The sequence below is a fragment of the Pan paniscus genome, chromosome 20 (assembly GCF_029289425.2).
Source record: "Pan paniscus chromosome 20, NHGRI_mPanPan1-v2.0_pri, whole genome shotgun sequence".
NCBI classification, from domain to species: Eukaryota; Metazoa; Chordata; class Mammalia; order Primates; family Hominidae; genus Pan; species Pan paniscus.
In genome coordinates this window covers 63659691-63685354 of record NC_073269.2, presented here as the reverse complement: position 1 = coordinate 63685354, position 25664 = coordinate 63659691, and the positions used below count along the sequence as shown (strand labels likewise).

At 43.6% G+C, this 25664-nt stretch overlaps 2 protein-coding genes across 3 annotated transcripts in view; both read right to left on the bottom strand.

The window, feature by feature from the left end:
- ZNF547 (zinc finger protein 547) overlaps nucleotides 1-25664 on the bottom strand; it is a 124676-nt gene that overhangs the window by 89329 nt on the left and 9683 nt on the right. The window contains exons 4-8 of the mRNA XM_034946027.3: nucleotides 12570-25664; nucleotides 10819-10892; nucleotides 9680-9715; nucleotides 9492-9578; nucleotides 6716-6842 (exon numbers count right to left, since the gene is read on the bottom strand). Of these exons, the coding sequence (XP_034801918.1) occupies nucleotides 24607-25664 (1058 nt within the window). The 3' untranslated portion in view covers nucleotides 6716-6842; nucleotides 9492-9578; nucleotides 9680-9715; nucleotides 10819-10892; nucleotides 12570-24606. The remainder of the gene's footprint in view (nucleotides 1-6715; nucleotides 6843-9491; nucleotides 9579-9679; nucleotides 9716-10818; nucleotides 10893-12569) is intronic.
- Nucleotides 908-12834, bottom strand: ZNF548 (zinc finger protein 548). Of its 2 annotated transcripts, XM_055103922.2 has the most exons (5): nucleotides 12570-12608; nucleotides 10819-10892; nucleotides 9680-9715; nucleotides 6716-6842; nucleotides 908-5467 (listed from the first exon to the last, which is right to left on the bottom strand). In XM_055103922.2, exons 3-5 carry the CDS (start codon nucleotides 9701-9703, stop codon nucleotides 4008-4010), a joined length of 1611 nt encoding a protein of 536 aa, XP_054959897.2. In that variant the 5' UTR covers nucleotides 9704-9715; nucleotides 10819-10892; nucleotides 12570-12608; the 3' UTR covers nucleotides 908-4007. The 2 variants fall into 2 exon arrangements, with proteins under 2 accessions (XP_054959897.2, XP_008968009.2); XM_008969761.4 differs by lacking the exon at nucleotides 10819-10892 and having other exon boundaries at nucleotides 12570-12834.

Here is a 25664-nt window from a genome sequence, read left to right as displayed (position 1 = left end):
CTGGACAAGGGGGACATGGCAGCGCCCAAAAACTCAGAGACGCCAGCAACCACAGAGCCCCAAGGGGTGTTACAGCTTTTGCTCAGGGAATCCCAAGGTCTGAGCCCCAAGGAAGCATTACAGCTCATCTGTGTTACAGCTTGTCTGTTCCCACCATCCACACACTTCAGTTAATGGGGGTGTGTCACAGCTTGTTTGGTTCTGCCACCCTGCTCCAGCCCATGGCTCATGGGCTGGCCTGGCCCTGCTGCCGCTGCTTCCTGTCACATGGGGTGGCTGCCTGGGGCTGGTGGAAGGCAGGAGGGCTACAGTGTTACAGCTCCTTTCGCACCCGCCATTTGGCAGTTTCCGAGTTCTTGTCCCATGACCAAGAAGAATGATGTTATGTGGACACCAGAGAGTGAGCAAGGCAGGGAACTTTATTGAGTAGCAGAAAAGCTCTCAACAAGAGGGGACCTGAAAGTGGGTAGCCCAATGTGTAGCTGGGCCCAGGGTTTTTATGGGCTCAGAATGGGGACTGCATACTGATTGGTCCATGGGTGGGCCTGGAAAAAGCACCATTTGATTGGCTAAAAGGCATCGAGGAAGTTCTCACTCCAGTCATGGACTCTACTTGGAACTGGCAGCTCAATTTTCAGGCTTTAAACTGTCATTGGCTTGAAGTTTGGGTTTCACCAGGGACCCGTCCATAGTCTGCCTAGCAATTTATCTGCCTCCTACCACTATCAATGAGATAACCAGTACTTTCACCTGGAGAAAGGAAATTTCTGCAATCTGCCTGCCAAAGCCAGTCCATGTCTTCTGTCCAAGGCTGATGTCTATGCCCTAATCAATCATAGGAGGCGGGGGTGAGGACTCCAAAGTGTTCAAGTGACTAGTGAATTCTTCAGATAGAGAACACAGCATGCTGCCATAACTGCATTTTAATGTGACTAAAATGCTACACACCATGGCTCTTTGCCAGTTGGTCGAAAAGAGATGACATTTTTAAATAGGCACTGGCAGGGGCATAACTCTGAGAAAGGCCCCAGTCAAGTTGAAAACTGCAACACAGTTCACAAAATCTTCCCATATATCTGGCAGTACAGACAATATCCCTAGTGTGGATGTTTAGATGCAGGAGGCTCAACTGCTGGCTCTCTCCCTAAAAAGCTAATCTCCAAAGCATTGCTCTACCGAGTTATCATGTTAACAAGGAAAGATGACATTGCCTTCACTTCTACTTTTCTCTAGGGTGAACATGCTGGCACGAAATGAGGTTATGCTAATGGCTAAAGATTTTCCAACATTCACTAGATTCATAATACTTTTCTGGGTTCTTCTGATAGCAAGAAACAACCCAATGTCACTTGGATACACAAAATCAGAACTATTTATTACCTATAGCTAAGAATGAGAGAACTTGGGTAGGGTCCCACAGAGGGTTGCATCTGAGACAGAGTAACAGCAACCTGAGGCTGCAGGGGACAACTTAGGTAAGGCAAGGGGATTGCATTAGCTATGTTTTCCATGTTCCCCATGGATTGGCTAATTTGAATAATTTGGGCTGGAATACAGCAGTCTGGAGTGTGAAAGCCCACTAGCCTTGTCTTCAACACTGAGTCTCACACACACACATCTAAAATGTGTGATACTGACATAAAGACAGACATATGACCAATAAAATAGAGAATCCACATATAAACCATGGCATATATGGACAAATGATTTTGACAAGTGTGCCAAGACTACTCAACAGAGGAAAGATGCTCTTTTCAAAAAATGGTGCTTGGAAAACTGGATAGCCACATAAAGTGGACTTTTGCCTCAAACCATATGCAAAAATGAACCCCAAGTAGATTAAAGATCTAAATGTAGCCAGGCACAGTGCATTACAACTCCTGCCTGTAATCTCAGCAATTTGGGAGGCCGAGGCAGGGGGATCACTTAAGGCCAGAAGTTTAAGACCAGCCTGGCCAACATGGCAAAACCCCATCTCTACTAAAAATACAAAAATTTGCCAGGTGTGGTGGTGTACACTTGTAATCCAAGCTACTTGGGAGGCTGAGGTGGGGTGATGGCTCGAACCCAGGAGGCGGAGGTTGTAGTGAGCTGAGATTCCACTACTGCACTCCAGGCTGGGTGACAGAGCAAGACTCTGTCTCCAAAAGAAAAAAAAAAAGACCTAAATGTAAGACCTACAAATATAAAATTCTTAGAATAAAGCATAGGGAAAATGCTTGGCATTGGATTTGATACTAATTTTTTTTAATATATAACATCAAAAGCCCAGGTAACAGAAGTAAAAATAGATAAAATGCACTACAGTCATCCCTTGGTGTCTGTAGGGGACTGATTCCAGGACCCCTTGTGGATACCAAAATCATCTGATGCTCAAGAAGTCCCTCACATAAAAAGGCATAATGTTTGCATATAACCTACACACATTTTCCTATATAGATTATCACTAGGTTATTTATAACTTCTAATACAATGTAAATGCTATGTAAATATTTATTATACTATATGGTTTAGGGAATAATGACAAGAAAAAATGTCTGTTCATGTTTAGTACAGATGCAACTACCTTTTTTGTTTTCCAAATATTTTTGATTAATGATCACTGCAATCCATGGATGCTCCAAATACTTTTGATCCATGGTTGCTTCGATCCATGAATACAGAACCCACAGACAGAAAGAGTCAACAGTACATCAAAATTTAAAATTTCATCAAAGGACACAATCAACAGAGCGAAAAAGCAACCTATGGACTGGGAGGTAATATGTAAAAAGCATATATTTGGTAAGGAGTTAATATCCAGAATGTATAAAGAACTACAACTCAACAACAAAAAGCAAATAGTCCCATTAAAAATGGATAAAAAGACTTGAATATTTTTCCAGATACACAAATGCCTAACAAGCACGTGAAAAGATCCTCAACATCATTAATCATTCACAAAATAAAAATGAAAGACACTATAGATTCCACCTCACATCCAACAGGATAGCTGCTATCCAAAACAAAAGGCACTACAAAAAACCCCAAAAACAGAAATAGAAAATGAACAATGTTGGTGAGGATGTATATAGATTGCAACCCTTGTGCACTGCTGGTGGGAATGTAAAATGGCACAGGAACTATGGAAAAATTTTCCCAAAAATATTAAAAATAGAAATCCTGGCCAGGCGCGGTGGCTCACGCCCATAATCCCAGCACTTTGAGAGGCCAAGGCAGGCAGATCACAAGGTCAGGAGATCAGGACTACCCTGGCTAACATGGTGAAACCCCGTCTCTACTAAAAATACAAAAAAATTAGCCAGGCGTGGTGGCAGGCACCTGTAGTCCCAGCTACTCGGGAAGGTGAGGCAGGAGAATGGCATGAACCTGGGAGGCGGAGCTTGCAGTGAGCCAAGATCACAGCACTGCACTCCAGCCTGGGTGACAGAGCAAGACTCTGTCTCAAAAAAAAAAAAAAAAAAAAAATAGAAATCCTGTATGATCCAGCACCACCAATTCTGAGTATATACCCTATAGGAATTGAAAGTAGAATCTTGAATAGACACTTGTACACTCATCTTCATAGCAGCATTATTTCAATAGGCAAAAGGTGGAAGTAGCCCAAGTATCCACTAACAGATGAACGGATAAATAAATGTGGCATATAAATACCAGAGAATATTATTTCACCTAAAAAGGAAGGATATTCTGACACATTATACAACATGGGTGAACCGTGAAGACCTTATCCTAAGTGAAATAAGCCAGTCTCAAAAGATAAATACTGTAGAATCCACTTATATGAGGTACAAATAGATATCAAATTCATAGATATCTATTGGTACCTCATATAAGTACCATAGAGTATAGAAATATAGTTGAGACATTTCTGGGTAAGTAGGGAAGGGGAATGAGTTGTTGTTAATGGGTACAGCATTTTACTTTTTGGTAAGAGGAAAAATGTTCTGGAGATTAGTTGCATAAAAATGTGGAATTTATATAACATTACTACCCAATTACAATAGTCAATGGTAAACTTTCTCCACTGTGAAATCTCTGATGTTTAATGAGGTTGGAGTTTTAGCTAAAGAATTCCCCACATTCATGGAGCACACAAGCCTCTCTTCACTGTGGATTTTCTGGTGATGAACCAGGTGAGACTTTCTAATAAAGGCCTTCCGGCATTCGCTGCACTCATAAGGTCTTTCTCCACTGTGGATTTTCTGGTGCTCAACAAGTATATGCTTGTGGCTAAAGGCTTTCCCACACTCTCTGCACTCGTAAGGCCTTTCTCCAGTGTGATTTCTCCAATGTTTAATGAGGTTGGAGTTGTAACGAAAGAATTTCCCGCATTCGCTGCACTCATAAGGCCTTTCTCCTGTGTGGACTCTCTGGTGTCTACTGAGCCTGCAGTGGTACCTAAATGATTTCCCACATTCACTGCATTTATAAGGCCTTTCTCCGGTGTGATTTCTCCAATGTTTAACGAGGCTGGAGTTGTACCTAAACAATTCCCCACATACACTGCACTCATAAGGCCTTTCTCCAGTGTGAATTCTCTGATGTCTAATGAGTGTGGAGATATACCTAAAAAATTTCCCACAATCATTGCACTTATAAGGTCTTTCTCCGGTGTGAACTCTCTGATGTTTAATGAGTGTGGAGCTGTCCATAAAGAATTTCCCACATTCCCTGCACTCATATGGCCTTTCTCCGGTGTGAACTCTCTGATGTCTAACAAATGTGGAGCTGTACCGAAAGAATTTCCCACATGTGTTGCACTCATAAGGCCTTTCTCCAGTGTGAACTCGCTTATGTCTCATGAGTCGGTAGTTGTACATAAAGGATTTTCCACATTCTCTGCATTCATAAGTCCTTTCACTAGTGTGAACTGTCTGATGTTTCATGAAATTGGCACTGTACTTAAAGAATTTCCCACATTTGTTACATTCATAAGACCTTTCTCCTGTGTGGATTTTCTGGTGCTCAACAAATGAATAGCTGCAGGTGAAGGTTTTCCCACATTCACTACATTTGTAATCATTCTGTCCAGTCTGAAAGGCTTCTCTGTCCTCTGTGTCCCTGTATGGCTTCCACTCGCTTTGAGGGCCCTGGTGCTGGAGAAGGCATGAGGTGGCTGGTAAGTCCTTCCAGCCCTCCATGCATGTGAAGATCTCCTCTGCCATGTGAACTCTGTGGTTCTTCCCAAATGAAGGTATCCAATCATCCCCTCTGGAAAGATTTTCTCCAATTTGCTGCTTTGGGTGCTGAAAAAGCTCTGCCTCACAAATATATATGGCTTGCTCAGGATGAATTCCATTGTGCTCAACCAGGCACAGAATGTCTTTCAAGGGTGGGCCACATGTCTCACTAGGGTGGACCTTCTGGCTGGACAGACAGGGCTTTGAAGTTGTAACCTCTGACACTCCTACAGAAAAACCTTGCTGTGAAGGTGCCTCCTCATCCTCAGCTCCATGCCAAGAACCTGTCAGAACAGAAATGCTGGAGAAGTGCATGTTGACTCTGGTGGGAGGAAGCAGCTCCATCACAAATGTGTGTCAGGCACACACACACATAAGGCCATGGGATTGGGGACATCATGGACATTAAGGCCAGTGAGAGGAGGGTCCACTATGCAGGGCTGGGCCTGGCAAGGCCCCATAATGGGAGAGCCCTGATGATGGTAAGCATACAAGGGAGGGGTATGGTACAGAGAGAGAAGGCAGGGTCTCCAACTCACTCCTCTGAAAACAGCCATCAACAGGCCATGGTTGCTGGAGACTGGCAAGCAGTGTGTAGAAGGTTCTCTCCAAACCCAGAGAGATCAGACTGTGACAGAGGAGCTTGTGTTCAGGGATACATGCAGACCTCACACCATGTTAAATACAGGCCACGCGTTGGCAGGCATTCAAAGGGAGCAGTGGAAAAGAATGGGTGAAGGGTGGTGGCCCCAGAAGTACAGACTGTGGGGCACTGGAGGTGCAGGGGCCAGGAATCATACTAGAAATGATAATGGGGAAGAAAAGGTAGAAATCTGTGGCCAGTGGCCCTGGCAACAAACAATGGTGAACACAGGACAGGTTCCCAGGGTGATTTGACCCCAGCTGTGACATCAACCCTTTTCCCAACTCCCAGGCACCAGGGCCATGTCCCTGAGCCTCTAATGCCATTGTTGAAGTAATATCCACCCTCTCAGGTGCCCTCTCTAGGGGAAAGAAAGAGAAAAAGAGTAAAGAGCACATGCCCAGAGAGATCAAGCCCATGACATCCCACATTCTATAATCGTAAGAACTTCACAGAAGAGTCCTGCGTCCTGCACAGTCATCTCAGCAGTCCCCAAAATTAGTGACCAGGGCAGTGCCTGAAATTCCAAGCACAGGAAGGCACCAAGAAATATCAGTGAGAGAAAAGGGACAACAGAACACAGGTCTCATGTGTTTGGACAGAGTAACCTGACCAGAGACAGACAAGGCTGGTGGGGTCTCTATGCCAAATTCAACATTTCTGGCTCCTGAGCCCTTTCTTGTAAGCCTCAGAGCAGCAGGGATGGGGATGCTAGGAAAAAGCGGGTATAAAACACACGGCCCAGCCCTGCCTCCCACAGCATATACGCCAAGAAACAGGGAAAAGAAGCAGCACCCACGGTCTCACTGTGGGAAACGCAGAGCTGCCTTTGGGTAAAAAGGGGTAACACAGCCTAACCCGGGACACTGGGCAAGTGTGAGGGCCTTACCTAGTGAGGACAAAAGGGCCAAATTCTCCAGCATCACATCACGGTACAGCAATCTCTGAGCCTCATCAAGGTGCCCCCACTCCTCCTGGGAGAAATATATGGCCACGTCCTCAAAGACCACACGGCCCTGCCAAATTGGGAAAGATGAATATATAAGCAGCTTCTTTTCAAGCTGTATTTACTTAAGTTCTCTATTTTCTACTTATATTTACCACCCATTAAACACAGGGCCAAACTAACAGCCAAATGTGTTTCCATCTCCCCTACCACCCTGGGCCCATATTCTCAAACCAAGCCAATATTTCCCGTGCTCTAAATCAACCCAGGGCCAGGTACTGCAAAACTAGGGACAGTCCCAATAGCCCAGGTGTCCTGGAATTATTTAAACTAGCCAAACTATCCTGACGCCCAGCCCTGCCTTGCTTTCCCTTGGAAACCCCAATAGCGTCCGTGGACTAAACTAAACTTTCCCCTCACTCCAATTTTCCTCCTGACCAAAACTGGTGCCTCACAATGTGGCCCTGTGTTATGTGGTATGTACCCTCCTTGGGGAAATGCAAGGAATAAATATCTTCTTTCAGTCATTGGCCTGTCCCCAGCATCAATCACTCACATCCATAAATTAAAACCCAATAGGTAAAATGACTGCTACATTTCTCTCTCCAGGATCTCATCGCTGTCCCCTACACCTCCATTCCTTGCTCAATCTCTTCCACACCCTCCCAATGTGGAAGAGAAACCACATCCAGGTGGCATGAGTGACTTTTCTCTCCCCATTTCCATTGGCTACTGTGTCCAGCACACAGAGGAAACAGGCGAAGGACAAGGTAGAAAAGCACCCTGTAGGATGTGGGCCTCCCATGGGGGGATCCATCCTCTCCTGCCAGCCAGTTTGCATGGAGTCACCCAGATCTTGCCTCCCAAGACAATCAAACTCAGACTCATCCTCCTCCCTTGAGCTACCAGGGCCAGGGCCTGGGGCCCTCCATTCACACTCCTCCTGCCTGCACATCACTCTTTGGACAGCACTCCAATCCCATCTCTCACACCTCCACTCCAGTCAATTCCACAGACACCTCCCAGCCCACACCACAGGCATTTCCTTCACCTCCTAACAGGCAACTCTGCACACGGAAACCAGGTGGTGCACGGCAAATACGCTCAGCATCCAATTCATTCCCAGTCCTGTCGCAGAACACCAAAGTCCCCTAGCACTGGGGGCAGCCCTAAGCCCTGGGTTGAAGGTTCCCTACATGGCCCTGTTTCTCACTTCACTGTCAGCTGCCCAAACCATGTGAGGACTTCACATACTCTCAGCTGTGTCCTGCCTCATGGTACACTCTGTCCCATAAACAGTCAGGAAAATTGCTCTCCACCAAAACCTCATTCCAAGCCCAGCTGCACTGACCTCCATATTTCCACACCTGATATGGTTTGGCTTTGTGTCCCCACCCAAATCTCATGTCAAATTGTAATCCCCACGTGTCAGGGGAGGGACCTGGTGGGATGTGACTGGATCATGAGGGCATATTTTCCCCTTGCCTTTCTCATAATAGTAAGTTCTCACGAGATCTGGTTGTTTAAAAGTGTGTGGCTCTTCCCCCTTCATTCTCTCCCTCTCTCCTGCTCCCTCGTGGGAAGATGTGCCTCGCTTCCCCTTCACCTTCCGCCAGGATTGTGTTTCCTGAGGCCTCCCAGTTATGCTTCCTGTTAAGCCTGAAGAAGTGTGAGTTGGTTAAACCTCTTTTCTTCATAAATTACCCAGTCTCAGGTAGTTCTTTACAGCAGTATGGAAACGGATTAATACAACTCCCATCCTCACCTCCTCCCAACTGATACTTAGCAAGTCTCCAATCTCACCCTATTATCCCCCCTCAGCAACCCCATCATGTCCACTCTCCTTCAGAAGTCTTTCTCACTCCTATACCCCACCATCTCACATACACTCATCCCCACAAACACTCCATTCCCTCATTTGTCTAGTGACTCCTCCACCACTGCACAGCTACCCAGTAAGAGACCCAGTTCTCATGCCCCATTCCAATTCTCTGTCTTCGAACAGCACTGCCACCATAACCTAGAGATGCTGTCACCTAAACTGAATCCATGGCTTCATCCTGGTCCATACGACAGCCACCGTAGTGTGGACGTCTCCAACCTGAACTCCTGCACCAGGAGTCTCTGAGACATCTGTGGCTTGAAAAAACACTGACTCCTCACACTCACTCTGAAAATTCCTAATACTGCTGACTTCTCCCATCTTAGCTGATGGAGCATCTATGCTTCCAAACAAAAACCATGGGGCCACTCCTGATTCCCCTTCTATCCCACCCCCCCAGCTGCCTCACTCTCTACATCATAAAATGTGGGCAGCTCCAGTTCAAAACACATCCTAAAGCCACCGCTACTCTTGACAAGTTACCGCCAACATCCACCTAGACTGCTTCAGGAACATCCTCTCAGATCTCCCTGCCATTACCCTCATCTCCACAGTCTGTCCTCCACTCAGAAGCCAAAGAAAGTCCCTTAAGCTAGGGTCCTATCACTGCCCTCTTCTGCTTCAAATCTTCCCCGTCTCCCACTTCCCTTAGATTACAGACCCAGGACCTAGGCTGTCATTCCAGGCCTGATGTTTGTGTGTCTCTAGCCACCTCCCATTCTGCTCCGTATTCCTACCAGATGTAACAGACATTTGCAGTTCCCTAAAAACCCAGCTCAGTCTCTCCTCCAAACATTGAAACATTCTGAATCCTGTGCCCAAGAGGCCCAAACATACCTTATCAGATCAATTCTCAAAAACGGGGACCAGTCTATGTAACCCAGCAGCCAACTTGTAATACTGAAACTGGTGAAACCACTCACTCTTCAGACATAAGAGAAAGACAGGAAAAGAGGTTTTGTCACCTGCCAAAACCATCTGGGAGATAACCAGGGTGGGTGAATAGTAGGAAACACTCTACTCACCTGTGTAGGGTCCATTTCTGCCATCGCCAGGGGACTCTGAGGGAAGAGAAAAGCCATGAGAAATTGACAGCCATGGAAGGATCCTTCAGGCTGAGATGGACCACCACCTCCTCTGCCCTGCCTGGGAGCAAACTGATCTCAATTCATTGAATAAAGTTCCTCAGGCCTCAGTGCTGCAGCTCTGTGACCATGGAAAAGAACCGAACCCACCTGAGCTTCAGTGTCTCCATCTGTAAATAGATTGCAAGAATAGCTGCCCCCTCACAGGGCTCATATTAGTACCAAACATCAGTAGCATGTACTATATATATCAGCGGCTATGGTCCAAGATTAATGGTTTTGTACATGAGTTCAATGCAAATGAAAGAGTGGGGTTTTGAAATTTTCATGTATGTTTTTAGCTTAAGATTTTAGAGGATGCGATATTAACTTTTTCCAAGGAAAGCAAACAAGATAAATTAACATCAAACCAATTATGAACCACACCCTGCCCTGCCCTGACCTGCCCTGTTCTATTGTGAGACAGAGTTTTGCTCTTCTTGCCCAGGCAATTTCTCTTGCCATATACAAAAATCAACTCGAGATGAATTAAAGATTTAAATGTAAGACCTGAACTAAAAATACTAAAGGAAAACTCAGGGAAACCCCTTCTGGACATTGGTCTAGGCAAAAAAATTCATGAATAAGACTTCAAAAGCATAAACAACATAAACAAAATTAGACAGATAGGACCTAATTAAACTAAACAGCTTCTGTATAGCAAAAGGACTAATCAACCAAGTAAATGTACAACCTGAAAAATGGGATGAAATATTTGCAAACTATGCATCTGACGGGGTACTAATATCCAGAATTTACAAAGAACTCAACAACAAACAAACAAAACATAACAAAACAACAACAAAAAATGTCATTAACAGTAAGCACAGGGCTGGGCGCGGTGGCTCACGCCTGTAATCCCAGCACTTTGGGAGGCCGAGGCAGGTGGATCACCTGAGGTCAGGAGTTCAAGACCAGCCTGGCCAACATGGTGAAACCCCGTCTCTACTAAAAATACAAAAAATTAGCTGGGCGTGGTGGTGGGCACCTGTAATCCCAGCTACTTGCGAGGCTGAGGCAGCAGAATTGCTTGAACTAACCTGGGAGGTAGAGGTTGCAGTGAGCTGAGATCGCGCCACTGCACTCCAGCCTGGGTGACAGAGCGAGACTCCATCTAAGCATAGGGCAGACATTTTTCAAAAAGAAGACATATAAATGGCAAGCAGGCATATAAAAAAATGCTCAACATCATTAATCATCAGACAAATTCAAATTAAAACCACAGTATCTCCTTACACCAGTCAGAATGGCTATCATTTAAATGTCAAAAAACAACCGATGTTGCCCAGGATATGGAGAAGAGAAAAAGCTTACACACTGTTGGTGAGAATGTAAATAAGTACAACCTCAATGGAAAACAGTATGAAGATTTTTCAAATAACTGAAAATAGAACTACCATTAAATCCACCAATCCCACTACTGGGCATCTACCCAAAGGAAAATAAATCATTACATAAAAAAAAAACCATGTATTTTTATCACAGCACTATTCACAATAGCAAAGACAGGGAATTAACCTAACTGTCCATCAATGTATGACTGGGTAAAGAAAATGTGGCATATATACACAAGGTAATACCACTAGGCCACAAAAAAAAAAAAAAAAAGCATGAAACTATGTCTTTTACAACAATGTGGATGGAACTGGAGGCCATTATTAAATGAAACAACTCAGAAACAGAAAGTCAAATACCAAATGTTCTCACTTACAAGTGGAAGCTAAATAATGTGTACACATGGACAAAGAGTGTGGAATGACAAACATTGGAGACTCCAAACAGGTAGAAGGATGAGACGAAGATGAGTGATGAAAAATTACTTAATGGATACAATGTACATTATTCAGGCGATGGATACATTAAAAGCCCAGACTTCACCACTGTGCAAATATATCCATATAACAAAACTGCACTTGACTCCTTAAATTTATGCAAACAAACAAACAAAAAAAACCCGAGACCGACCTACTCAATCTGATCCTCAGACCATTCTCTGGCCCAGTCCAAGCCCTCCATCCGTCTGGTATCGCTAACCCAATCCCCTTCCTCAGACTCCACACCTTTATGTCCACCTGTCTGTGTGACATATCCATCTTGAGACATTTGAGAATCACCATGTCCAAAATCCAACCTGTGATCTTCTCCCGGAAATCTGCTCTTTATGCTGACTTCCCCAACTCCATTCTTTCAAACATTCAAACAGAAAACAAAAAACAAAACAAATACTTGAAATGGTTCTTCACTGCCTTTGTTCAGACATAACTGAAGCACCAGGAAAACCTACGGGCCCTATCTTTCAGGCCTATGAAGAATCTCATCACATCTCCCTCTACTGTCACTGGTCCAGCCCCAACCATAATTCTCCTGGGTCTACTGCAGTGGCCTCAGGGCCTTTTCGCGTCTCCCTGTGTCCATTCCTAACCTGGTTTTCCTAACTTGAAACTTCGAACTCTGGACCTGCCCCCTCCAACTGTCCCTCCCTTGACAACCTTCCATGGTTACTGGCTGCTCAGGTTGCCATTCCAAGCGAGAATTCACAAAACCCTCTCTTTCCCGCAGAAACAACACACACCCCTGACGCCCCAACATAGCCCACTCGGCAGCGCCTCCATGCCCTGAACCTGAGGTCCCTAACGGGAGCTCTGAGGCTGCATCAAATCGGCTGATACGGGGACCCCACACAGGAATGCCCCTCTCTTCGGGACAAGGGGCCTGACCTGCAGGGCCCCTTCAGGGGGCTTCAGCACTGGGAGGACCGGTCGGGCGGGGGAGCCTGGGACGGGACACCCACCTCAGTCAGGTTCATCAGCAAGGCCTCCGCCAGCCCAGCCAGGGAAGAGCGGGGCGGGGGCGACAAAGGCAAGACAAGGACGCCACTGTCCCCAGCGCTTGTCAGTTGACTCACTCCCGCCTCTCCGTGGTGGGAACCAAGCCGCTTCTCGCGCTTTTCCGTTCCGTCACTTCGGTGACGTCAGACAGAGCCATAGGCCGAAGTTGGTGAAACACCAGACAGAACCAAAACGACCACCACCAGGAGGACGGCGGAAGTCCCGCCCTCCGACGGTGCGCACGCACGCACGCAAACGTCCCCTTCTAAGCCTTTATTGGGTAAGTCGTGCCGCCGAGAGCTGCAGTGTCTTCTGGGTTATGAAGTTTCGACACCGCTTCCGGACTTGTCTTAGAGCGTTGATCGGTCCTTATATGGCAGATAAAGGCCCAGTGGCACTGTCAGGGGAGCTGGGAAACGGAGTCCCCGACTCCAAAGACAGGAGGGGGCTTGGCTTGCTCTTAAAGGCAACATACGGCATTTTTTTGGATTGTAGTGTAGGATATTTACAGAAATGTTAGCAACTTATTACTTAAGACTCTATTAAGCACAGCTAATTCCCAATAACTACACGTCCAAAGAGACACCCCATACCATAAAGGCAGTCTGCCTCTACTCATGCCTGCCAGCCATATTATTGCTTTTCAAATACACATACAGTTACGCTTTGGCGTCTGTTTAGTAAGCTTCAATATGTTTGGTCCAGAAGAAGAAAGAAAGACTACGCAGTTAGGGCTATGGACTGGAATTTGTAGGAAGGATGACAGGAGACACTGAAGTAGGTTGAAAGGGTGAAGCTATGCCTCTGGATCAAAGAGAATACATCTTACCTGACTGTAGAGTCAACGATTGTGTTCCTACGAAGGGTGCAACGCTTTTATTCTAATAATACTTACTACTTCATATCTATTTTCCATTTATTTTAAGAATCACAATCCTATCTGAAAATGAGAGTGACGACCAAAATGAATGATTGAGGCATAAGTCACAAATCATGGAGGATTACTGGACCAGCCTAAGGGCACATCCAGAAAAATGTAAGTCACAGAAGCATCTGTGGCTGGTTTTTCCAAAGAGGTTCTTAGGAGGTTTAGTATTTATTATACATTTTCCTTAAAAAGGAAGAGGGGTTGGCAGTGAGACAAATGATTACAGACATGTGAAACTTTAGTTAGTGCCCAGTAAATCTACATTTTACATAAGATAGAGTAAACACATGAGGGGAAAAGGGAATAGAGAAAAAAGATGTCTCAGAGAAGGATGAAGGAATGAATAATCTCATCTTCTCTCTGTTCTGTACCTTGGAAGATAAGCTAGTAGTCTTCTTAAAAGGTTGATTTGTATTTAGCCCTTAGGGAAGAAAACCTAATGATTGTAGTGTGATAGGGGATATAATGAGGTGTGTCTGATTTCCCGTTCCTCTATAGTGGTGAATTCAGCTTCCAAAGTTATTCTAGGGTTCTCATGGTCAAGAGGGCATCCATTCAGTCAGTTAGGGGGTGCTTAGAATTTTATTTTTATTTCTCAAGAGCAGCTGATACATGCCATTTCTGGACAACATTGTCTACCGTTTTCATAGTTGAAGCATATCACATCTTATCCTCAAAAAAGGTGTGGAATTCCATGATGCTATCTTCTTCCTCAGAAGTGATTTAAAATTTCACCTGTGTTTACAACTGTATTTGCACAGGGAGTCGAAATGTGAAAAACACTTGTGAAATAAAAAAATTACCGAAATCTATTAGTAATTATGTAGGTTATTCCAAAAGAAAAAAAAAAAGAAGCCCTAGAGAAATCGATCTGTGATGTGAGAAAAAGATAAGATCTCAATGTTTGAGTGAGAGACAGCAAATTCTGAGAAGTCAGAGAATGAAGTTGAACCTGTGGCTCTGCTGGACACTTGGACACACTATGCTTTTGTTTCCAAAATTTAATTTTTTTACACACTTGAAAACATTGCTCATTAACTGCTTAGAGGGGTAAGTACAGACGATAAACTGAAAGACTTGCCACAGATAAAAATGAATAGAGAAGCTGTGTGATGATGTGTATTTACTTCTCTAGTAAATGTTCAATGAGCACATATGTATTGGGTTTCAGATCAATGATAGGTGCATGGGACACACTGGGAATAGGTTTCCCAGCTGCTATGTGTATACAGGACTGTTCTATGTTTTCTTAGATTCTGTATTTGTCTGTTTGATATTCATTAATCACAGGGTCAAACTAATGGAACCAAAGTTGTTTACTTTTTTTCTTGCAAGCCACTTACTCAAGTGCATGAAACTCATATAAAACCCCCCAACCACAAACACTAAAATGTGTTTTTCCTTCCTGCCCATCAACGGTATCTCTACCTCATCATTCTCTGCCACTTTAGTTATAAAGACATACTTTCAGTTACTCTGTTTTCTCTTTCTGCTTTCCAGTCTCTGTATGTAATAAGGTTTCTTGTGGCCTGTGTGGTGTTCAGTGCCTCTTATTTCCAGGGCAACTGTAACATTAATCTTTTCTTTTGATGGCAGTGTCCCCTCTGTGTCATTGCTAATTATTAATTAAGACCTGCTCACAGTTTAAGAATATGACCTATATATAACGATTTTTCCTGAATCCTGTATTGACTTATCAGAATGGCCTACATATCCTACATATCAGCTGGTTGTAATATATTACAAAGAATCACCAGTGGGAGACACATTTTTCTCAGACTGTAACTGGCCGTTAAATTACTCATTGGCAACACGAGTTGAAAATCATATCCTCACAAACAAATATCTAGATAATACTTATGATGTCTTAGTCCAGTTAGCGTTGCTATAAATGAATACCTGAAGCTGGTAATTTATAAAGAAAAAAATGTTTATTTGGCTCAAAATGTTGATGTGTGGAAAGTTTAAAATTGGGCGTCTGCATCTGGTGAGGGTCTTCGGCGGGTTCTATTCATGGTGGAAAACAAAAGAGAGCTATAATGCGAAGGAATCATATTGCAAGAGAGGAGGGGTGGGGAGTGTATGAGGCTCTTTTCAACAACCAGCTTTCTTGGGAACTAATAGAGTGAGAATTTACACATCTTCAAGTGGGAGCATTCATGTGGGATCTACCCTCATGACCAAAACACCTCCCATTAGGCCGCACCTCAAACATTGGAAATTAAATTTCAACATGAGCTTTGGAAGAGACAAACATCCAAACCATAGCATATGATTTCTTACAAATTCTGGCTGTTGGGAAACCAAATATGGGGAATGAGAATTAAGTTGCTGGCTTATGTTCAAGTAAGGAAAAAATTTATCTCTGCCCCAAATCCATAATCATAAACAAGAAACCACCATTAATTAGAGATAACTTGGGATGTGTCCTATGCTTTAAAAGTCAGCTAGTCAGCAAAAGCTTCACCCCAGTAATTAACCAGAAACTTAGCAAATCATTGTTAGGCCAAGATTCTAAAATTTTTCCAATGGGGGTAAGGCCCAGTACTAAAGATGGTCAATCAGTGGCAGCCCCAGGCTGCTGGCAACAACTAATCCACAAGTGCCTCCTGTCAGTAATCCTGTGTATGAAAGCCAGTTGGTAAATGGTTGCATTTACACTAACACACCTGAAAGTCCATCAGTCTTTCAACTCTGCTGCTTCTGAAAGTCCTCAGTCCCTGAAGGCCAGCCTTCCTAGAAGCTCAAATAATAGCAGTTTTGGCTTTGTTTGAGGAGACTGCCTGACAACTACAGCTCTGCCCTGCAGACAAAGAGGAACATCACTTTTTTTTCCTTGAGATATCAAAATCAATTTCTTCTTTTTTTTTGTTTTTTTGAGACGGAGTCTTGCTCTGTCGCTGGGCTGGAGTGCAGTGGTGTGATCTTGGCTCACTGCAACCTCCGCCTCTCCAGTTCAAGTGATTCTCCTGCCTCAGCCTCCCGAGTAGCTGGGACTACATATGCACGCCACCACGCCCAGCTAATTTTTTTGTATTTTTAGTAGAGACGGGATTTCACCATGTTGGCCAGGATGGTCTCGATCTCTTGACCTCAGGATCCGCCTGCCTCGGCCTCCCAAAGTGCTGGGATTACAGGCATGAGCCACCACACCTGGCCCAATTTATTCTTAATTGAATATAAATTATTACTTATATTTTAATTATATGAATATAATTTAAAAGTTTGCAAGCTTTCAATGGTTCCATCTGTTTGTAATTAGTTATGAGTTTGGATATGAAATGGTAGACTAACTGACCCAGACATACATTGTAAAATCCAACGTTTTCTCCAGTGTTTTCTTTTTTTCTCTCTTTTCTTTTTTTTTTTTAAGATACAGTTTCACTCTGTCACCCAGCTGGAGTGCAGTGGCGCAATCTCGGCTCACTGCAACCTCTGTCTCCCAGGTTCAAGTGATTCTCGTGCCTCAGCCTCCCAAGTAGCTGGGATTACAGGCGCGTGGCACCATGCCTGGCTAATTTTTTGTATTTCTATTAGAGATGGGGTTTCGCCATGTTGGCCATACTGGTCTTGAACTCCTGACCTCAAGTGATCTGTCCACCTAGGCCTCCCAAAGTGCTGCGATTACAGGCATGAGCCACTGTACCCACAATGTTTTTCAACTCTTGTAGAAGTTGCTATTGTCTATATTTTGAGTATATTGAATGCAAAAAATGGCAAAATGCAAGTTTATAATTTATGATGAACTGAGGAGTATTTAAAATTCCCTTTGAAGGTCTTCGACTCTATGTAATTGCCCATTGACTAATGAAAATGGTGGACAGTCAAATATATATTAACTTTGGAAGGTGCATGATTTTCTCAATTAGTTCCAAAGAAAGAGACAAAATAACTTTTTTGTTAAAATCAGATGGAGATGGTAGAATAATTATAATAGAGTTTGTAATGTTTTCTACACTGTTTATCATCATGAGTCTTTAGGCTCAGAATGCTACTGTTGAGTGTGTTTCTCATTAATGAATGTCCAATAGATAAAGGAATGAAATAAGTTGAATATGACAAATGACGAAGGTTTGTCACAACATAAATGGCATCAAGACTGTAACTGCAGGAATTCTGTAAGCAAATTATATAAAACAAGGAATTTTTAAGTAGAGGCAAATTATCAGGGAAAGAGTTATATCATTAGAACTGTGATCCCCAAGTTTTTTGGTACCAGGGACCGGTTTTGTGGAAGATAATTTTTCCATGGATAAGGGAGAGGGGTTTGGGGGCAGATGGTTTCAGAGGCATTAGATTCTCATAAGGAGCATACAACCTAGATCCCTCTCTTGTGCAGTTCACAGTAGGGTTTGCACCCCTATGAGAATCTAATGCTGCTGCCGATCTGACAGGAGGCGGAGATCAGGCAGCAATGCTCACTCATCTGCCACTCACCCTCTGCTATATGGCCCCATTTCTAACAGGCCATAGTACTCATCTGTGGCCCCAGGGGTTGGGGACCCCTGATTTAGAATGTATTTCAGATAAACAACAAATAATTTTATGATGAGTATGTCACATACAATATTTATCTTTTCTCTCACTGCACAAATACATAGGGAATTAGAAATAATTCAAATTTAACCAGGTCAAGTATCAGTTACAAAATTTGACAATTCTTTTCATAGTAATTTTTTTCTGAACCTATGCATTATATTGAGCATCCTCATTTTTGAACCTAGTAACTCATTCACAGAATTTCTGCTACCCTTCTTCTTCTCTTTTCTTTTCTTTTCTTTTTTTTTTTGAGACAGAATCTTGCTCTGTCACCCAGGCTGGAGTGCATTGGCGCGATCTCAGCTCACTGCAACCTCTGCCTCCTGGGTTCAAGCGATTCTTCTGCCTCAGCCTCCTGAATAGCTGAGATTATAGGTGCCCGCCACCACGCCCGGCTAATTTTTTTTTCGCCCTGTTGCCCAGGCTGGAGTGCAATGGCATGATCTCAGCCCACTGCAACCCCCACTTCCCGGGTTAAAGCAATTCTCCTGCCTCAGCCTCCCGAGTAGCTGGGATTACAGGCACGCACCACCACGCCCAGCTAATTTTTTGTATCTTTAGTAGAGATAGGGTTTCACCATGTTGGCCAGGCTGGTCTCGAACTCCTGACCTTATGATCTGCCTGCCTCGGCCTCCCAAAGTGCTGGGATTATAGGCTTGAGCCACTGTGCCTGGCCACTTCTTCTTAATTGTAAATTCTGCTGGCTGGGGGCCCTTTGTTCCAAGGAAGGAGAGGTTCCACCAGAAGTAAATATTATTACATTTAATTGAAGGGTGATACAGCTACTTGTTCATCTGGGGATCCTTGCGTCACTTAAGCAAGAAGGTATTGCTTTTTTGCTTTGGATGAGTTAGGCTGAGTTGCTGCCATGGAATGGGAAGCATAGAGAGTTATGTCTGAGACCAGGGGATTTCTGGGGGATGTTTTGGTAAGTTCATGTTCAGAAATAAAACTAGCAACTCATCGAAGGGAGGACTTCTAAGAATCAGAAGTTTAGGTTTTGATATTTGGGGACATCCTCCAGGTTAAAAAACAAACAAAACCAAAATGCTACCCAGCTGAAGATCCGGCAGAGGCAGAAGAATGGGATGGTGGCGGGAGGGGAGAGGAGAATGAAAATCAAATCAATTTTCAACCTAAGACCAGTTAAGAAATCTCAATATTATAGATATCTTCCTTGTTTACATGTAAGAAATTGACTATAGAAATCAACAATGGCCAAGCCAAATATAAAACAGAACTCTAACCCACTACTGCACTGACCAGCTCAGGAAGCCAACCTGCTATCTACACTAACCAGATGAGGAAATCTCTCTCTCTCTCTCTCTCTCTCCCTCTCTCTCAAGAGTTTTACGAGGACAGATTTATCTCAGGTCTAAAATTCTGCCTTCTTTTGTAGTGCATTACCTGATATCATTGGTTTCGGGGGGTACCAGAGATTACTTTGTCCTGTGAAAGAACTTGACCTTTCTGTGCGTAATGGCTGTCACAAGCAAGAGCTGCAGTGTCAGAAGCAGCTGGTGGCAGTTGTTTACAGTAAATGGTTATTACGACAGGAGGCTACTCATTTCTTTGCAGGTTTAGATATAAAAGGCATGCTCTAAACACTTACAAAAATGTCTTTACATCAACGTGCTCTATCAAAGTATTGTGCAGCCCAGTGCCATGATGTTTACTATGTGTTTTTTGTGAAGAAGCTTATATTTAAAAAATGAAGATGTGGTTTTTGCTAAAGAAAAAGTAATTCTGGGCCGGGCATGGTGGCTCACGCCTGTAATCCCAGCACTTTGGGAGGCCAAGGCAGGCAGATCACCTGAGGTCAGGAGTTCGAGACCAGCCTGGCCAACTTGGTGAAAACCCGTCTCTACTAAAAAAAAATACAAAAATTAGCCAGGCGTGATGGTAGGTGCCTTAATCCCAGTTACCTGGGAGGCAGAGGCAGGAGAATTGTTTGAACCCGGGAGGCAGAGGTTACAGTGAGCCAAGATCGTGCCATTGCACTCAAGCCTGGGGAACAAGAGTGAGACTTCTCTCTCAAAAAAAAAAAAAAAAGAAAGAAAGAAAAAAGAGGAATTCTGTCTAGTTTAGGGGTTATGTAAAGGTCGTTTCAAAATGAAAGGAAAATAATGTAGATAAAAGTAAATAGATCCAGGACTGGGCGTAGTGGCTCAAGCCTATAATTTCAGAACTTTGGGAGGCTGAGGTGGGTGAATCACTTGAGGCCAGGAGTTTGAAACCAGCCTGGCCAACACGGAGAAACCCCATCTCTACTAATACAAAAATTAGCCAGACATGGTGGTGTGTGCCTGTAATCCCAGCTATGTGGGGGGCTGAGGCACGAGAATCACTTGAACCTGGGAGGTGGAGGTTGCAGTGAGCCAAGATCAAACCACTGCACTCCAGTATGGGTGACACAGTGAGATTCTGTCTCAAACAAACAAAGGTAAATAGATCTAAAAATTGGGGAAAGAGAAAAATAGAAAAAAATTTGTAAGAAGGTATAAAAGGTTTATGGAAAAATCTTACCTTGTGTGGTCAAAACCTGATTAAAATTGGATGGATTTGTTTATAAGACTTTATTCAAATTAGCTTTAGTATTGACAATACACAAATATAAAAATAGAATTTCGGCTGGGCGCAGTGGCTCATGCCTGTAATCCTGGCACTTTGGGATGCTGAGGTGGGCAGATCACAAGGTCAGGAGATCGAGACAATCACGGCTAACATGGTGAAACCCCATATCTACTAAAATATAAAAAATTAGCCGGGCGTGGTTGTGCGCACCTGTAGTCCCAGCTACTCAGGAGGCTGAGGCAGGGGAATTGCTTGAACCCAGGAGGCTGAGGTTGCAGTGAGCCAAGATCACATCACTGTACTCCAGCCTGGGCAACAGAGCAAGATTCTGTCTCAAAAAAAAAAAAAAAAAAAAAGGCTGGGTGTGGTGGCTCACACCTCTAATCCCAGCACTTTGGGAGGTGGAGGCAGAGGCAGGCGGATCACGAGGTCAGGAGTTCGAGACCAGTCTGGCCAACATGGTGAAACCCCGTCTCTACTAAAAATACAAAAATTAGCCGGGCAAGGTGGTGCACACCTGTAATCCCCGCAACTCAGGGGGCTGTGGCAGGAGAACCACTTGAACCCGGGAGGCAGAGGTTGAAGTGAGCCAAGATCGCGCCATTGCACTCTGGCCTGGGCAACAGAGTGAGACTCCATCTCAAAAAAAAAAAAAAGTAGAAGTTCATTTTCTATTTTGAACACAATTTACATATATTAATAAGGGATAATAAAGTTTTTTCTTTAACTTTTGAATAGTCCTCAATTTAAAAATGGGTGGAGGATGAAAAACCTTTGATTCCTTAGTGGCCAAATGGCCATACATGGTATGGAACTGTGGCTGTCTGTGCTCAGTTACTAAAGGTAAGAGTTACCATGGAAATTTAGAGATGGATCCAACTCCCAGGGAGTTGGTACACTGGATGCATAAGAAAATGCAAACTAATATGCAAAAAGCAAAATATTCAATCTCTGGTTCACTGGATGCATAAGAAAATGCAAGCTAATAAGCAAAAAGCAAATTATTCAATCCTTTGTTATCTGCAACAGCGAAAAAAAAAAAATTAGAGAGTGCTGGGTCCAAACTTGATGCTAGATCAAGCTTAGATTTCAGTCCATCTGAACGAAAGCCACCAGCCAGCCTAAAAGCCACCTCCCACCAAGGGCAGAATCATTTAGGGACAACAGAAAATGCCTCTGAGACCTACGGCTACCAAGAAGGTAGTCATTGTGGGGAAGAGCAAAACCAAGTAACTATTCAAACCAGAGAGTATAATGTGAAGAACTTGTTTTACTTTATAGATTGAAATAGTCAGTTTCCTGAGGAACCATTACTAAAATGGATTGTGAGAGTTAACTAATTAAGGGACAGCATCTTTGGTTTTAAATGCTGCTGGATGGAAGAGCATGTTTCAGTTGATGCAGAACCTGAAACCACCTTTGCAGAACTATGAATAATGACAGAAATCTAACATGACTGTCTTGCTTCTGACCTCACAGGCTAAATTTTTTTTTTCTTATTTTAGCTCAGATTCACATAAGGAACACAACTTGATCCCTCGTATGCACAGTTCACAATAGCACCTTTGCTGTTTATGTGGCTCTATTACATGACACAGAACCTGGCTTACTCTAGAAAAATTAGATGGAATAACTTTGACAATAGACTAGTCAAAGAGAGAACCCAAATAAAATCCCCCAAATCCCATTTAACAGCAATCCCCAACCCCTAAACCACAGACCGTACCAGTCCGTGGCCTGTCAGGAACTAGGCCACACAGTGCCGCACAGCAGGAGCGAGCATTCCTGCCTGATCTCCACCTCCTGATCAGCGGCGGCATTAGACATCATAGGAGCGCAAGCCCTACCGTGAACTGTTGCATGCGAGGGACCTAGGTGCACTCCTTATGTGAATCTAACTAATGCCTGATGATCTGAGGTGGAAGAGTTTCATTCCGAAACCATCCAGCCCCCTGCACTGCCATCCACAGAAAAACTGTTTCCCATGAAACCAGTTCCTGGTGCCAAAAAGGTTGGGGGACTGCTGCCATACAAGATCATTTAGAATTTGGCATAATTTTCAAAATGACACAACCCGACAGGTTCTGTGGCTTTGGCACCTAAGCTATTCTATCTGTTGCCTAGAAACCATTAAGAGGAATGGTCAATGGCATGCACACCCCATGATAGGTACACACCTGGAAAGCAGCAGCAAGAGCACAGAGGAATGGTCAGTGGCATGCACACCCCATGATAGGTACACACCTGGAAAGCAGCAGCAAGAGCACAGAGGAATGGTCAGTGGCATGCACACCCCATGATAGGTACACACCTGGAAAGCAGCAGTAAGAGCACAGAGGGATGGTCAGTGGCATGCACACCCCATGATAGGTACACACCTGGAAAGCAGCAGTAAGAGCACAGTCATTGGGACTGGACGGCCTGGGTAGAGGGCAGGTCCACAGGTAAATTGCTGTATTTTGTGACCTTACTTAAAGTCCTTTAAAATGTATTCTTACCATGATGTATTCTCATACAACATTATACACCACTAAATATCTACATAGATTGGGGGAGAAAATGATCCAAGGGCTACAGAATGCAATTGGTATTTTGCAAAGATTTCTGTTTTGTATCAAAGATGACAAGCTGTTTCCTAGTTGTAAACACTGGGAAAAATTAACAAAATGAAAAGGCTCACAGGATAGAACATAGAAACAAGGGGTATTTACAGAGAAGCTCTGCATTGTTATAAAAATGGGATAGGACAGTTCTCAAAATGTAGTCCCTACATCAGCAACAACAAAATCACCTAGAAACCTGTTAGAAATGTTGCCTTCTATGGATTAGAGTGAGGACAAATCACAACTTTTGTGGAATGTTAGGAATGTAAAACGGTGCAAGTTTTATGGAAAAGTTTCTCAGTTCATCAAAGAATTAAAGTTAGAAGTACCATGTGATCCAGCAGTTCCACTTTTTGGGGTACCCAATAAGAATTGAAAGCAGGGTCTCAAAGAGATATTTGTGCCCTTATGCTTGTAGTAGCAATATTCACAATAGCCAGAGGTAGAAGTAACCCAAGTGTCCACGAATAGATGTCAGAAATAAAGGAAATGTGGTAAATGCAAACAATGAAATATTGCTCAGCCTTAAAATTTCTGACACATGCTAAAAAATGGATGAACTTTGAGGATATTATCCTAAGTGAAAAAAAATAAAAACACTCTAAGATTCTTCTTCTGAGAAGTACCAAGAATAGTCAGAGTCATAATGACTTAAAAATATGGTGGTCACCAGGGACTGAAGAATGTGGGAATGAATTGTTTTTTAATGGTGGTTATAGAGTTTCATTTTACAAGATAAAGAGTTCAGGATATTCTTTGCTCAACAATGTCAATGTACTTCAAGTATTAAACAAGACATTACAATAGTTAAGATGGCAAATTTTATGTGGCATGTACTCACCATTGTTTTTTAAAAACCATATAATACTAGTTCTTAGTGCTAAATCAGAGATTTCTGGGTGTTGTTCATCATTTTGGCTACATTCAAGGCACATACGTGGCCTTTTTCCAGTGTGAACTACATGATGTCTAAGTAGTGCGAAGTAGTAGCAAAATAATGTCACACATTTGCTGTACTCAGAAGACTTTCACTAGTGTGGATATTCTGAAGCCCAATAAGTACAATCTTGCATGTTGAATCTTTACCACTTTCTACTTTATTGAAAAGACTCTTCTTCAGTGTAAACTCTCCAATGTCTAATGACATGAAAGTCAAACCAAAATAATGTCCCGAGTTTGCTGAACACACATTTCTGCAGTGTGAATTCTCTGATACACAGCGATTGGAGAGCTGTACCTACATAATTACCCACGTTCACGGCATTCAGTCTTTCTCCAGTGTGTACTGCCTGCTGTCCAGCCACAATATGTTGGCGACTGAAGGCTTTCCCACTTCCACTGCATTCATAAGGGCCTTATCCAGTGTGGACTTTCTGATGTCTGAGAAGTGTGGAGTTATACCTAAAGAATTTCCCACATTCACTGCACTGCTTTGCTGCAGTGTGAACTGTCTGATGACAAATGAGGTGGGACTTTGTAAGGAAAGCCTTCCCACACTCACTGCATTCATAAGGCCGTTCTCCAGTGTGAACTCTTTGGTGTTGAATGAGGACGGATTTCAAGCTGAAGAATTTCCCACATTCATTGCACTCATAAGGCCTTTCTCCAGTGTGAACTCTCTGATGTCTACTGAGTGTAGACCTTTCCATAAAGAATTTCCCACATTCACTGCAACCATAAGACCTTTTTCCTGTATGAATTCTGTAATGCCTAAAGAGGTTTGAGTTGCACTTAAAGAACTTCCCACATTCACTGCAACCATAAGGCCTCTTTCCAGTGTGAACCCTCTGATGTGTAATGAGTGTGGAACTCCACATAAACAATTTCCCACATTCACTGCACTCATAAGGCCTTTCTCCAGAGTGGATTGTCTGGTGACGAACAAGGTGAGACTTACAAAGAAAGGCCTTCCCACATTCATTGCACTCATAAGGCCTTTCTCCAGTGTGAGTTCTCTGATGTCTATTGAGTGTGGACCTTTCCATAAACAATATCCCACATTTGCTGCACTTATAAGTTCTTTCTCCAGTGTGGATTTTCTGATGGTCAGAAAGTTTATGTTTGTGGCTAAAGGCTTTCCCACATTCACTGCACAAGAAGGTCTTCCCTGCCATGTGAACTCTGTGGTTCTTCACAAATGTCGGTCTTCCTCCATCCCCTCTAGAAAGTTTCTCTCTAATCTGCTCCTTTTGGTGCTGGTGAAGATGTGCTGGACACGTGTACAGTCCCTGCTCGGGGTGTGTTCCGTCATGCTCAGCCAGACGCAGAATGTCCTTCAGAAGTGAGCTACATGTCTCACAGGGCTGGGTATTCTGGGTAGATAGACAGGGCTTTGGAGCCATGACCTGTGACACTCCTACAGAAACACCTGGCTCTAAAGGTGCCTCCTCATCCTCAGCTCCATGGCAACAAC

Coding starts and splice junctions, on each gene's coding strand:
- ZNF548 (XM_008969761.4), bottom strand. Junction 6,843..9,679: donor CAGAAATGGACCCTACACAG/GTGAGTAGAGTG, acceptor CCAATTTGGCAG/GGCCGTGTGGTCTTTGAGGA. Junction 5,468..6,715: donor GGCCCTTTTGTCCTCACTAG/GTAAGGCCCTCA, acceptor CTGTTCTGACAG/GTTCTTGGCATGGAGCTGAG.